The sequence below is a fragment of the Carcharhinus amblyrhynchos genome, chromosome 1, assembly GCF_965287045.1.
Source record: "Carcharhinus amblyrhynchos chromosome 1, sCarAmb.v2.hapA, whole genome shotgun sequence".
In the NCBI taxonomy this organism is placed as follows: domain Eukaryota; kingdom Metazoa; phylum Chordata; class Chondrichthyes; order Carcharhiniformes; family Carcharhinidae; genus Carcharhinus; species Carcharhinus amblyrhynchos.
This window is the reverse complement of record NC_137324.1, coordinates 154,821,250-154,837,361: the sequence shown is the minus strand read 5'-3', so window position 1 is coordinate 154,837,361 and position 16,112 is coordinate 154,821,250. Positions and strand designations below refer to the sequence as shown.

Here is a 16,112-nt window from a genome sequence, read left to right as displayed (position 1 = left end):
TCTTTATCTCTGATGCTGAGATGGTTATTTAAATACTGAATATACTGTTATATGTGGCTTTAATGTGTTTCAAGAAAAGTTTATTCCAAAGCTTAGAATAACTTGCAAATGCAAGATCTTTGGAACAAAGGTGGCTGACATTTTAACAAAATTCCATTGTCAACACAATGAAGCATACTCACTTCAGTATACTGGATTCTTTACAAAACTAATATGTTTTATAATGTGGGAAAATTGTATAAATCCAAAATAAAGTGAACAATTTCATTTAAAGCCAAAGGAAAAAAGTTAAGCAATTTCAAAATCTTTAATTTAGTGAAAGCTCCCCTAATAGCTCCGATGGCTGCTGCAGAACTAAGCCATGCAGACTAGAAAAGTCACCAATTCAACCTATTTCGTATTTGATGATCTCACTAATGATGCCAGTAAAAGTATTATAAATCAACAACTTAACTATTTGTGGGGTCTTGTTTTGCACAAATTGGCTGCTGCGTTTCCTACATTACAACAGCAATTATACTTCAATGTGTTTTGGGACCTCCTTGGACTCAAAAGGATGCTGCATTAATGCAAGTCTTTCTTCACTTTCTTATTTAACAACTTATGCAGGATGAGGAAAGGGCAGCCCATGATCAATAAGCCTGTTGTCTCTGGGATCGCAATAAAGAATGACTAATTGAACTCTCTTCTGGAAGGATGTCATCGTACACAGGACTCCACCTCAGGCATGATTCAGCACATCCAGGAGCAGAGGGGAGGAAAATGAAGGATGATTAGAAAAAAAGGCTAAATCTGTTGCATGCCATACTTATTTTAAAAGCACTTAAATGAAGAGCCTGAATATCATTCATATCCATTAATGATACAATTTATTACAGATTTATGCCACAGCCTGTGAATTTCTGTAAACACTTCAGTTCCTACCAAGTAACATCAACCTTTTGATCTGTAACTGCATTTCCTCCGCTGGTTCCTGCAGAAAGTACAACCTTTCCTATCACAGGAATCCGGAAAAAGCAGAAGTGAAGATCACTAGCCGCATTCAGCAAAATTCGCCTTTGTCAAAGGAAGCTATTCTGCCTCATTTCAATCATCCACTGAAAGCAGTGAAATCAAAACTGACTCCTTCCAGTGAAATGCTGGAACCAAAGAGAACAACAAGTGATTTGAAATAAGAAGTTGCAGTGTCAAAGTGACCAAAGGTTTAGCTTGCAGCAGCTGGATCTGCAGTCCACGGGGAGCTCGATGATCAGAAAGAGCATCTCAGCACCTGTCATTTTCTCCACAACTTAATGGAGCAGTTGTCATTTTTTTTGTTCTGGGAAAATATTTTTCACACTTTAAAAACAAAATAGTCTTTTAAGAATTTCCTTCAGTTGCACAACTAGAAGCTGTTCTATTAAGGGTAATCAATAATAAAAATGAATAATTCTGCTCTGAATACCATTTAAAACTTTGGAGAAATTCCATGCATCATTCCACTATTTGCATTTTATGAGGAAGCATAAAAGAATGCCTCTTAACTTTATCCTTCGAATCTGGTGAAAACAGTTAGCAAACAGGCGGCCTGTTTTGAAATCTGCTATCACTGCTTTTGTAGTTAAGTGATTGGAGACTATTTTATAGCTATGAATGCCCCTACATATGTGCAAACTGAAGAATACTGAGACATAGTGAGGCTGTGAAGCACGATACACACGAGTAAGCCCAATGATCAATGCATCATCACATATTAGTACATCTTGATTCATGCAAGTGGGTTCCCAGAACCGGTCCTGTGCATTTAATAGACAGATTCAGGAGAAACTGCTTCAGACAGCAGCACGTAAATCCCACATGAAACGTGGGCCTCTACCTACATCAGGTGCTAGGAAGCTGTGTCATTCACATTAAAGATTGTTGCCGATGACAGGAGTATTAGGCGCCTGCTGTCAGCTGTACCTTCTCAGTGAAATAAATGCCAGCCAGTATAAAATTTGGCACGCCACAATCTCCCACTTTTAGGTCAAAACGTAAAGTATTTCCATAACCTTTTTACTGAATCAATGGCTATCCTCAGTGATTAGGTAAAAAAACACGAAATCAGCACTTAAAAGGTAGTCAGCCAAAGCTCCCAGACACATAAATCACAGCTGCATCAGAACTGAGCTAACATAGTGTGTTGGGAGCTTAAATCAATCTTTCATTACACAAAGTTTAGAACAGTTCATTACTATAAGGTTAGGTTCCAACTCTTGACTACAGCTTTGCTCCCCTTTTCTGGAGTGGCAATGCTGTCGTTCTTTTCACAAACAGAACTTCAGAAATGTTTAAAGACAGACATAACGCACTCTAGATACAGAAGGCAACTGAAGCTAAGCACATGCAAGAGCAGGAATAATGCACTTACCTCCACTGTTTCAGTATTAGAGTATCTGGTCAGGCTCTGTTGTGCAGGATTTATGATAGTGATCTGCACAAAAGAATTTGGTTTCCGATCACGAGCTGTAGCCACCAGTTCCTTGCAGGCTGGTACAAAATGCAGAAAAAAATTGTAAGCTTGGTTTTCTGAAAGGGAAAAAAGCCTCACCATAGGACAGACTAGATTTAGCCCCAGCAGAGCACACTGCTGTACAGAGGAACTCTCCAACTAAAGGAAGTCCTTGGAAGCAAAGCTCATTGAAGGAAGTCACATGTCAAAGCTTGTTTGGAGACTTTCCATAAACTATACCATCCTTTATTTGATTTCCTGCCAATATCTTACTGCCGAATGTTCTTCAGTTGTCTGATGTGCTTGCACACACACATACACATATAGTGTATCGATGTGTGAATTCACTATCTATGTTTTATCAGGAAATAACACATTCACCATCTGTTGTGACAAACCATCCACTATAATTTTAAGTAGCAACTATAAAACAATATTTTAACAAAATTGAATACAGAAACCCTGTTGTCTTTCTGACACTCCCTTTCACTCAGTGCTATTACACATACAGGAATGCTTAAACAACTTGTCATTAGCAAACTGTAGAATAAAACCATTCACAAGTCTCAAAGGACTGTGTGCATAGTGTATTTTCTTTAAATGATTCACAGAAACAAGAGCTTCACCAATTTAAAAGCAAGTTAATGAGACAGGAAACATTTTGGAAAACCGACTCGGCTGGCTACAAGCTGGTGCAGATCAATCTACTTAATGCATTTGCCAGAAGGAATGTAGTTCAGGAAATGAAATTTGTGCTTCAGTGTACTTTAAACAGAATTCTCCAGGAGCACTGTTAAAATAACATTGCACAGTAATCAAACACACATCAGTGAAATGCAATATCTGGGGAAAGGCACGTTTTCAAAGCAGAAACATTACTTACTATAATACACAATAACTTTATTAAAATCTATGTGGCAATATTTAAAAAAAATTACAGACATTTAACAAAACTTCTTTAGGTTGGTAGCACTAACATTTCATCAATAATGATGTTATCACAGTAGCATTCTTCCAGTATTGCCCTTCCCCTCCCCCTCCATCTTCTTCACCATAGTTTACTGGTCAATAATAAGGATGCAATTTACTTTTAAAGGATAGAACTTCATGATAATTAAACTATTTTTATTATTGTAACTGCAGTAATGTAGGTTCTTTACATGTTTCAACGATAAGATCTTGAGATTTGTATGTTTATACATGAGTCGTTTATTGTTAGATGGGGTAAGATGCAGATTTGGTGTTCCAACAGATCAGCCATAATCTTATTAAATGGTGGGGTGGGCTTGCATGGTCAAATGGCCTACTCCTGCTCCTTGTTCATCTGTTTGCTTGTTAGTCTTTAATTATCTACAGATCCCTGGTTTACTGTCCTGCATGTTCCTGATATTCAAACAGGAAGGCTTCCTTTCTCTGAGCCAATTACCATGTGACTCTATACATCATACTGTGGATAGTGCTATTTTCCAGTTCACCATTAACCCTTACTCTGCTGAGCACCTTTATATTGTAATGGCATGCACACAATGTCACAACAGCAACTGTAATTGCCTGGTTCCACTGCACGTCACACTACATTTGAAAGACATCTCCGATATTGTTCTGGGTTTTGTGGCAGGTTTGTCCATATAGAAAATGCATCCACTGCTCCTAAAGAAAAGATATTCTTAGATTATGGATGCATTTATTGTCAGAGAAGATGATGGTGATGGCCTCAGTCTTGAACATCTTATTCTCATGTTTTACAACTGAGAGGCTTACTAGACCACTACAGAGACCATTCAAGAGTCAACTATTTCACTGGGATTCATGAAATGGCATCCTACAAAGACTCAACAGGGTTTCTCTAAATACTAACAGTAAACCACTTGGGGTTTTAGGTTACAATCCAAAGCTTCACAATCAACAGCTTTTTAATTACATATTTTAAAATAAATTGAAGTAAACTGCTATGGTAGGAGTTAATTTTGATTCAAGGTTTTTTTTATTAATTCGTGGGACATGGGTGGCACTGGCTGGCCAGCATTTATTGCCCATCCCTAGTTGCTGGGAAAAGGTGGTGGTGAGACAACTGAGTGGCTTGCTAGACCATTTCAGAGGGCAGCTGAGTGTCAACTACATTGCTGTGGCTTTGGAGTCACGTGTCAGCCAGAACTTCCATAAGGGACATTAGTGATTCAGATGGGTTTTTCAAACAATCAGCAAAGGTTTCATGGTCATCAATAGATTCTTAATTCCAGATTTTTAAAATTGAATTCAAATTCCACCACCTGCCGTTGCAGGATTCGAACCTGGGAGCCCAGAACATTAGCTAAGTTTCTGAATTAATAGTCTAGCAATAATACAGATTACAAATACAAATATATTTCAGGGCAGTTATGAAAAATCATACTTTTTTAGTAAATAGAAGCTATTTGTTGTAAATTTTATTAACCCTTTAAACTTGAGGGAAGAGACACAGTTATCTGAGAAGTACATTCAAGTTCCTTTTTTTATTGAAATTAAAAATTATGGTTTCATTTGTGAGGAAATAAGCATACTCATTATTTGCTTCTGCTGGAATGAGGTTCCAAGGAAAACAGAAGTTCTTTAATATTTAGCAACATCAAACTGTATTTAGGATAAAGTACTTCATTTTTGTTAAGACGTTACCAATCACAAGTTGTGTACTCTCGAATCTGGCACTTGATTTGGTTTATTATTGTCACACATATTGGGATACTGTGAAATGTGTTGTCTCTTGCACGCTCTACAGACAAAACATAAAGTACATAGGGCAGAAGGAAGGGATAGGGTGTAAAATATAGTGTTGCAGTTGCAGATAGGGTGAACAGAAAGATCAGCTTAATATGTTCATTCCATTCAAAAGTCTGATGGCAGCAGGGAAGAAGCTGTTCTCGACTCAGTTGGTACGTGTTCTCAGACTTTAGTATCTTTTTCCCGAAGAAAGAAGGTAGAAGAGCATATGTCGACGATGTGTGGGGTCTTTGATTATGCTGGCTGCTTTTCCAAGGCAGCAGGAAGTATAGGCAAAGTCAATAAATGGGAGGCTGGTTTGTATGATGGACTGTGTTACATTCACAACTCTTTGTATTTTCTTGCAGTTTTGGCCAGAGCAGGAGCTATACCAATCTGTGATATATCTGGAAAGGATGTTTTCCATGGTGCATCTGTAAATTTGGCGAGCATCGTAATGACATGTTGAATTTGCTCTGGGAAAGTAGAGGCATTGGTGGACTTTCTGAACTACAGCATTGGCATGGAGGGACCAGGACAGAAAGTTGGATTTAATCCAAAATATTTAACTTCACCCAACAGCACTTGACCCTGAGTGAGCAGCACCATCATGGCCAGTCGTGAGGAGCAGCAGAGGAGGAGCAAGGCTGGCTTCATAAACTATTTTGGCATCTATTACAAATGTCCCCATCACTCTGGCAAATCAAACTAGTCTGACATTTGTTGAAATAAATAGTATTAGTCCAGACTTTTTCTTGCTGGTTGGGAGCAAAGGGTTTGGTGGGGTGTGGGGAGTGGTGAGGGCAGTTGCATCGATGATGAACTGCCAATATTCACGGTCGTTAACCCTCTGGACTTGGCCAAATCTTCAGGATATTGACTACGCACAGAAATCCTGAAGTGACAGGTGGGTCATTCAGGGCTCTGACACAAGCTGCACTGTGGACAATTCCTTCCACAGTTAGCAACCACGAAAACAGTGAGAACTTTGACATTGCTGCTCCCAGATCACTGCTAAAATCTCTGGAAGAAGTCCAACTTGGTTCAATCAGGTGGAAGTTGCCTTTTTAATAGAAATGTTATTAATAAGGTTAGATGAACTTGCCCTGAAAGAATGCTTTTATGTTTGTGGAGTGCTATTAAATGATTAATTAGAGGATTTCTCTCTGCTAATTTTTAGAATAATCTTTTTTTAAAAGCTTTATCTTCACCGATATCTATTTCTCAATCTTTAACTTGATTCATATATAAAAATTAAATAAATTTTGTTTTATTGATTTAATGTTTCCTGTTTTATCTGTGAAACTCTTGTAATGCAATTGGTTGTTAGGGCAGCCTAAATCATCCCAATTGGTCCACGTTATGACTGCCCAGTGAAGAACATTGCAATCAATTATAGTACCTGCATGGCACTGGGCATAAAGTTCTCTAAGAAGTCTCACAACACCAGGTTAAAGTCCAACAGGTTTATTTGGTAACACAAGCTTTCAGAGCACTGCCCCTTCATCAGGTGAGTTGTGTTCACAAACAGAGAATGGAGAGAGGGCCAAGCACAAGTTAAAGAGGTGTCTGTTGTCTCCAGCCAGGACAGTTACTGAGATTTTGCAAGCCCAGGCAAGTTGTGGGGGTTACAGATAATGTGGTATGAACCCAAGATCCCGGTTGAGGCCAAGCAGAAACTGATAGCCAAGTCCTGCACACATGAGGAAGGCTTCAACCGGGATCTTGGGTTCATACCACACTATCTGTAACCCCCACAACTTGCCTGGGCTTGCAAAATCTCACTAACTGTCCTGGCTGGAGACAATACACACCTCTTTAACTTGTGCTTGGCCCTCTCTCCACTCACATTATCTGTACCTTTAAGACTTGATTACCTGTAAAGACTTGCATTCCAACCATTATCTTGTAAATTGAGTTTGTGTCTGTATATGCCCTGTTTGTGAACACGATTCCCACTCATCTGATGAAGAGACAGTGCTCCAAAAGCTTGTGCCGCCCAAAAAATCTGTTGGACTTTAACCTGTGCTTAGCCCAGTCCAATGCCAACATCTCCACATCATGAAGTTCTGACCAGAGGGATTGCCAAGCTACTTTGCGGCCAACAGCAAATTCTTTTGCTACTGACTGCAAACTCCAGACCAATTTATTTAATCTCAGCTCACATTCATCTAATCCTTCATTCAAAGTCTACTTCAGAAGCAGAAAGTGAAACAGAGGGAGTGCTGCACTGTTGGAACTGCTGTCTTTCCCAGTGTGATGACAAACAAAGGCCCTCCCTGATCTGTTTGGTGAACAACAGATCCCATTCTAGTTATCAATGAACAGCAGGACAATGTTTCCGCTCAGCTGCAGTGGTGATGGACCATGCAGCAATCCAAAATGCACCACAGACTGCAGCTAAGTGGTAGCCCACAAATAATGGGTGGGGTTTTTCAGGCCTTATCCGCCACCTGGATCAGACTGTCCCACGGAACATCAATGGGCATTTGGCTGGGCCACTGCATCCCTGTAGATTGCACCATAGCGGGGCTGGAAAATCCTGGCCAGTGTTCCCTTTAAAATGTATACTTGTGCTGCTATGCAGCAATCTCAAAGGAAAGCATGCAGTGTGATAAACAAGTGGGGCACAACAGGCAACAATTAGAGGATGCATTGCAACAGGGTGTTCAGTAATAAAAAATCAGTTTACACTTGGCAGTAAATCAAAAGAATCATGAATGCGACAAGCACAGAATAGGCTAAATCTAATCTGGCAAGATTCAACAGGTACTGAAAGAGAGACAACTTTGGCAATCTCATCAGATCTATCAAGACCAGTGCTACGTATCTCATGAGGTAAGAACTGGAATAGGTTCCTGAACTGTCTCAGCACACTTTACCTCGTGATCTTGAATGTTGATCCAGCAGTAAACTAACATGTGTAAACACAGACCAAGAATGATGGGAAGTTACTAAATTGTGGGAGTTATCATAAATAAAGACAATTTCTGTCAACAGACATGCACATCTTCCAGCAGGAGTCATTGGATAACAATTGGAAGAAGCAATAGGGGACAATTAAAAGCACTGCACCATAATTTGAAACAGACTTCTTTCACCAGGATGTCTTTGCTTTATTTTGTCTATAGTTATTTACACTAGATATTTTTGGCTTCTGTGTTTCAGACTAGTCTTATGGGCAACTCCTTATTTTTCCTTGTATTTAGAACAGTCCTGGGCATATCTTTGCTTTGGATCCCTTGTTCTCCCTTCTTCACTAATGGGAACTAGGCGAAGTTGAGCAACCAAGTAGAGACCAGTAGAGAAAGAAATGATTTGCAAAAGGAGGAAGTTTCAATGACAAGTGTGATCGATCAAATTGGTAAATCAATTTTTCATTGATATTGCCATTGAAGAATAGTAAATTTAACTCTGTTTATTCTGAAGTTTGATTTGAATGTTATCCCCAATTTTTCCAAAACTCCTAAAAGCAATTCCCTCATCCTGTGACCAATGGTGAGACTCTGTGACACTTTATATTACAAGTAGTTCATTAAATAAATATGTATCTGAGTACTCTCTGAATTTAGTACAGAAAATTGTTCCAACAAGCTAAAAATGTTTAAATTATTTTTCAAAAAGCAGTGTGGCGACAAACTCAGCTTCACAAATGATTTGTTTAAAGTTTGCGTGCACGGATGGGATATGTAGAAACCTAATATGCTTCTGGGACAGCGGTAAACATCTGAGTGGAACCAATTTCTATGACAGCTGCAGACTTACTGACCAGATTTTCCACTCAAAGAATGATTATGGCTCCTATTACCAGTGGCTGTCTTGATTACTCAAGCTTTCTGTAGCCAATATTAAAAGCAATAGTCATTAACTTTTTTTCCCTTTAATTTATATTTTGCTACCAGCCAGGAGTGCATATGGATACATTTCTCTTCCATTCACGTACATTTTTCCATCATAGGGCTAAGTTATAGATTTATAGCCAATCTTCATTTCTTCATGTTTCTTGGAAATGAGAAGAGGCAGCACAAAAAGCTTGATGATCAAAATCAATGGGTGGCATGGTGGCACAATGGTGGCACTGCTGCCTCACAGCTCCAGGGACCCAGATTCAATTCCGGCCTCAGACCACTGTCTGTGTGGAGTTTGCACATTCTCCCTGTGTCTGCGTGGGGGTTTCCTCCCGGGTGCTCCAGTTTCCTCCCACAGTCCAAAAATATGTGGGATAGGTTGATTGGCCACATTAAATTGCCACTTAGTTTCCCAGGAGTGTAGGTTAGAGGGATTAGCGGGGTAAATGTGTGGGGTTACGGGGTTAGGGCCTGAGTGGGATTGTTGTCGGTGCAGACTTGATGGGCCGAATGGCCTCATTCTGCACTGTGGGGATTCTATGATTCTAAAATGACAGGCATTTTAGCCATGTCCTACGCACACACTTTTCAGAATCATTAAAAAAAACTCAATAGGGATGAGGGCAATAAATACACAAAAAGGTAGATATTGACAACTGAAAACTGCATTCACCTTACCATCTAATTCCTTTTGGAACTATAAAAAATAGAATCAACCTGTTAAGGAGCCAAAGTTCCTTGCACAAAAACAGAAAATGCTGGAAAAACTGAGCAGGCCTGGCAGCATCTGTGGAGAGAAGGATCATCCTGATGTGAAATGTTGGCTCTATTCTCTCTCCACAGATGCTGTCAGATCTGCTGAGATTTTCCAACATTTTCTGTTTTTATTTCAGATTCGAGCATCCACAGAATTTTGTCTTTATCAAAGTTCCTTGTGTCCACCTCATTTTTTTTTGTTATTCGTTACAGCGGTGATGAAGTTTATTTTCACACCAGGACACAGCGTTTCCATGTCAGCTCAAAACAACTTTGTTCATTTTATATTCTTTCTCAGTTCCAGTACAGGTGCTTTGCTCCTGGAAATGTCAGGTATGGGTGGAGAAGGGAAGCTGGAATAAAATGAAAACTACTGGGAAGTTAAGGGGAAATTCGCTGGCGCTGCATTTAAGTAACTTTACATTTCTTTGTAAAGATATAAAACGCTGCATCAGAAGTAAGTTTGTCCTGAAGAATTAATTGTCTTAAGTAACAATGGCAGAGTGACAGTGGCACTTAAAATTGCAAGCATAAAGAAAGGGCAGGAAACAAGGAAAATAAATTGCTGCTGAGTTAAGGACTGTCTTCTTTGCAAAATGCAATATTCGCTTGTACTATCTCCTCCAGTCTCCACCAGGACATTTATCCTTATTAGGGGTGGCCATCACTGTGACTCACAGCAGATAATGATGGTTGGTGTACCATTCAACACCGGAACAACTTCATCATGAATATTCAAATACTGTACCTAATGGATCTAGTGATAATGGTGCAGAAAATAAAAAACTACTCTTTGAATGCAAAGGGTCACAAAGCCCCATACTTAATAGCAGTCTGTGTTATTCAGCAGCAGTTAAATGTTATGGAAGTCGTGTTACTGTGCCTGACCTAGAGAAATAACTACATAGTACTACAATAAGACGAAAACACAGCAGCTGGCTGGTAGACTTTTAATAGACAGTGGATGTGATGGATTAAGAAGCAGCTAGATTAAGGGAACTGGCTGCTTCCATCATAGCTACAGTTATTTTACAACCCTTTTTACAAGGTAAGATGCAAGTTATTTGCCATGGATCCCCCCCGCATTTTCAAAAAAAATCTTTGAAATCATACAGCTGGCTTCCTCTTAAAAGGTTTTATTCACAGACTCTTTACAAGTAAATTTCTGTGCAACAGAAGCACACTTCTGTATTTATACACAGTACAATTAACTGAAGCAGAATGCCCAGCACAGGAGCCTAAAGCACAAGAGTGAGAAGCAACCCCCTTGAAACAGTTTATGTGCACATTATTTTAATTACTTTAAATTAGAAAATCATACACATATATTAAATAGAATTTTGAAAATGCATTTGAATACTGCCTTTCATTTATCATCAACAACACTTGGATCCATATGGTGCCTGTAATGTAACAAAACTAAAATATCCTAATCACTTCACTAGAGCATTATCAAACAAAGTTTGACGAATAGCCACATAAGGTGATGTTGGGTGACATATTATCAAAGAGCGGCAGAGTGTCAGGTCTGGCACAAATGACAACTGTGCTTAATTTCATTTCCCTTCATGCTTAAATGCATCTCAAGTACCTTCAATGTTTCTAACCACAGCGTGAGAGGCTCTTTATTTCACTGGAAAGCCACGATCCCCGTCTTTTTCAAAGCTCAGCTCACATTGCTAGGACCACAGAGTGTAGGCGTTCTGACTAAGGGTTTAATTCCAGCCTTGGGTGATTGTTCGTGTGGAGTTTATTCTACCATGTCTGCACAGGTGCCTCCGGATGTTCCAATTCCTCCCACAGTCCAAAGATGTGTGGGATAGATTGATTGGTCATGCTAAGTTGCCCCTAAGGGATGAGCAGGGTAAATACATGGAGTTATGTATATAGCGCCTGGGTGGGATTGTTGTAAGACCAGGCTTTATTGGCCGAATGGCCTCCTTCTGCACTGTGTGATTCCATGATAGGCTGGCAGCCTTTGAAGATGAGACTTCCTTCCAAGAAAAGGTTGGAAGTCTTGCGTTAAAGTAATTAACACTGCTTCTAGCATCACATTGCTGTGGGACAGCCATCATGATTGTGTGTGGACTCCCATCCAATATTTTTAGTGGGAGGATGGAGGCAGCAGCACCCTGCAAACTCCAGGCTGGGCTCACTGTAATCATGTGAATTGTTGAAAATACTTTGGAATAATAATTCACCTTTGCAGGGAGTTTAATTGTGACAGGTTATGAAAAATTGCAATACAAATAGAAGACAGATTTGAGCACATCACATACAATACAACTTGTGCCTTGAAATGTGAAGACGATTTTGTTTCTGAACTTACCAAGGCTAAATTCCAGCTTCGGTTCAAATGGTACTTTGCCAGTACCTATAGATTAAGTCGGATAAAGAGAAATTATTAACAAACCATTATCTTTCTCCACAATTATGTAAACCTGTGCCATACTGAGTAAACATATACATCATATTGTGAAACATCTTTATTTCTCTTGTTTGTTCCTGCCTTCACTAACAAAGCTGCGTTAAGAAGGCAATTTTTTTTAGAATTTCTGACAGGAAATCAATAAAGTTAAAAGCCCTTTATGAGAAAATCAGGAAATACTTTGATTTGTGCATCAATTGAAAAAGTATGTGCAAATTAGATTGATTGGCCATGTTAAATTAGTGTCCCAAGATATGTAGGTTAGGGGGTATTAGCAGGGTAAATATGTGGGGTTACAGGGATAGGGCCTGGGTACAAGTTGCTCTGTTGGTGAGTTGGTTGCAGACTTGATGAGCTTAATGACCACCTTCTGCACTGGAGGGATTCTTTTCCCCACCACCTAATTTTGCTTCTTTATCTTTAATGGAGAAAGGGGTAACACAGTCTAATAGCAGAATTAAACCAATTCAACTGCTAACTTCAATTTAAAGAAAAATTTAATTTAATATTCTTTCATGTGTCATTCCAAGTGATATGTTTTGATTTTTAAAAATATTAAAATAAGTAATGGAAAGTGGATAGTTCACTTTTAGTGCAAACCTTCACTTTACTGAGTCTTGCCAAAACACATACTCTGTGTATGATGATATATAAGATACAACAAAGAGTTCATTGTCTCTGCCCTCAGACCAGAGGCTGTTTCTAAAGCAGAATCAAAGACCAGGGATGGCAACTTAGGAGGTCCCTCTCTCCTGACTAACATTCACCAGAAGAATAAACCTACAGCAGACAAGTGGACTCTTGTGAAATGATGATGAGAGATGTGACTTCTGAGTCAAATTTAGCCTGTCTCTCAATCTTGTGGACAATGCAAAAAGCTTTGGATTTGTAACAATCCTGTTGTGGATGCATACCCAATCTGGGACTGCGTGCACTGCTCCATGGACCCAATCAGCCAGATGAACAGCTTACTGCAGAGGAAATCCAAAATATTTGGAAGCATGTAGATTTGACTGGTTTGGGGCCTGTGTGCCTCTCACGGGGATTTCTACCTTGCACTGTTGTATGATTGCCTGAAACTCTTACCAAAGTTTCAAGTGATGCCATGCAGGTTCAGGCTGACTGGGTGATGTGCCTGTGGACAGGTGCTGCCTCTCACTGTGCAGGTTGAGTCCTCACCTTCCTCTGCTCAGCTCTCAGAATGCTGGTTGCTAGTTTTGACTTCAGTAGCTTACCACAACTTAGCACAGTGCAACAACATACTCTGATTGTCAGCTTAAAGGCTCCTCTCCCCTCCCAGTGTTTTCCTTCCTCTGACACTTCAGGCTTTAATTATCCTAAAGTACCAACACCGGACTTATTCATGTATTGTATCCAGGCTGCTACTCCTAATTGCAATATTTGCACCATGGGCATTCCTCCTATCCAAAGTGTGTCAATGTCGTGTGAAGCAACCACTTATTCTTTATACTGACAGTGACTGGGGAGGGAGGAGTTAGTTCGTACACAACATATACGCTTGCAAGAAAAAAGTTTAGGGAAGTGGAGCAAATTAGATAGCCATTATCATACTCAAATAACAGGCAGGATTTAAAACATTTTTCTGTGAGGCATTTTCAGATGTAGTAATAGAGATTTCATGAAGAGCTCTGACCTGTCAGAGAATAAATCAGCCACAAATGAAGTTATAAACCAACTGTCAATCCATATTAGTGTATGCTTAAAAGATAATAGAAAATCAAGATTTTTATACCAAATGCCTTGATTTGGCTGATGATTTATGAGAGAGTGCAGTATGGCATGCCTGCTGGAGGAAGAAAAGTTATGTCACTTCCAAAAACAAAAATGATTTTTTTTTAATGTGTGCTATCAGAAAAGTTTTATAGCTGCGACAAAACACTCGCTGGAGTGAACCTGTAATGTTTTTGACCAAAATACCATATACTATAATTCAACACATTGACAGAAGTGAAGTCAATTTCAATTATACAGGGTTAAATAACCCAAACATAGACCTTTTCCAAATTAGTATTAGGCAGCAATGAGGGGTTTAATTATTCTAAAATAAATGCCTAATTAAAATGCTCTTTTAGCAGTGTTTTCAAGTTCTTATTGCTGAAACTAGTTATACATTTTTTTAAAAAGTGTGCCACAGTCAATTACAATACAATGATAGAGAACGTGCTCATACCCCTTGTACAATTCAAATTCTATGAGCCAACTTCATCTTTAAGACATTTTTTCGAACAAAATATAATTTTATATAAGTTGCATGATTATTTCATTTCATTTAATCAAAAACATCCTTGATGAATAACTACAATATTGTCATTTTCAATTTAATTTTAATCAGATCATTAATTGAACCATAAATGTAGCCTTAAGGCCTTCAAATGGTTTATCTCATTTTTTAATCACAATGAGTTTCATGCATTGTAAATCTTACTTATCAGTGGAGATGGCATCTTTGGCAGAGGGAGAATCTGATGGGTTCCATCTGGGCTTGAATTTGCTTTGATTTCCATGATGAGTTGCTGGAGGTATGCAATTCTCCTTTGCAAACCTTCAGAGTTTGCTTCCCGGAGTGCTGCAATCCAGTCTCCACACTCTGACTTTGAGACGGCTTCAAGATAAATCTCTGGCTCTCCACTCTGAAATGCTGCACTCAGAAAATCATTTTAACACCTTCAGTAATCACAATTTTCACAAAAAAAAGTGACAGGGTTGATGCGGTACACAGCATGCAGCATTAGCCATCCATCTTCCCTGCCATGCAGCATTTCAAATACACCTAACACACCTCTGAAAGCTACCTCTGCTGTTTTATACATTCAGTGCACTTTCTCACTGTAGCCCAGCCGTTCCTGAAGCAATTAACACACCACAAAACTAGATGGCAGAATTATCAAGAAAAAGGGACTCTGCATCAGCAGCTTCTGCTCAGCTGGAATCAGTACTGCCCAATTTCGTAGAATCCAATGCATTCAGCTGCAGTGCTAAACAGAATTCTGGCAGCCAGTCCATGGGGATTTACTAAGGCGAATGTGCCCATCTTCTCAGCATTAAAGGATGGCCTTTACACTTGGTTAACTTTCCATCCTTACAAGAGTGACACACAAGAGTTTCAGATAGTAATATGGCAGAACCCAACTTTCATGGGCAGCCAACAAGTTGCAGTGGGGAGATTACAGACATTTTTGCAACATTAGGAGTTGGCACAACAGGATATCAATCACACTTGCTTCTTGATATGGCAGCTGTATATTTCATGCAAATACCCACCTGCCTTCCTGTGCTTTTGCATCCACGTGAGTGAGCTTAGGAATTTACTATTTTTTCTTTCAGAAGATGCAAAAACAACCAGGAATTGGGAGTCTGGTTGCTCAGTCATTTTCAGATGACTGTCAACATACAAACATATGAATTAAAGAGGGAGTGAACCACCTGGCCTTTTGACACTACTAGGCCATTTGATAAGATCAGGGCTGAATTGACTGCAGCCTCAACCCCATTTTCTAGTGTACCCTCGATATCATTTTACTCCCTTGTTAATCAAGAATCTAGCCCTGACTTATAAATACTCAATAATCCAGCCTACACTACTCTCTGGGGAAGAGAATTCCACAGGCTAACGGCACTCAGAAAAGTTTCTCCACATCTCCACTTTAAATGGGAGACCACTTGAGTTTAAACTGTGTCCCCTATAATTCCAGTCTCTCCCACAAGGGGGAACATCCTTCCAGTATGCACTCTGTCAAGTCCCCTCAGGACTGTTTCTGTTTCTAAAAGATCACCTCCCATTCTTCTAAATTCCATGAATAAGTATCCAGCGTGTCCAACCTTTCCTCAAAAAATATCCCCTTCATCCCAAAAA

At 39.4% G+C, this 16,112-nt stretch overlaps 1 protein-coding gene across 3 annotated transcripts in view; it reads right to left on the bottom strand.

Annotated features, from left to right (window-relative positions):
* The window catches only part of inpp4b (inositol polyphosphate-4-phosphatase type II B), a 708,475-nt gene that overhangs the window by 378,901 nt on the left and 313,462 nt on the right, over positions 1-16,112 (bottom strand). For all 3 annotated transcript variants that reach the window (XM_080194015.1, XM_080194035.1, XM_080194025.1), the window contains 3 exons: positions 14,685-14,897; positions 12,140-12,184; positions 2,390-2,508 (listed from right to left, as the gene is read on the bottom strand). In XM_080194015.1, the coding sequence (XP_080050141.1) occupies positions 2,390-2,508; positions 12,140-12,184; positions 14,685-14,897 (377 nt within the window). The remainder of the gene's footprint in view (positions 1-2,389; positions 2,509-12,139; positions 12,185-14,684; positions 14,898-16,112) is intronic.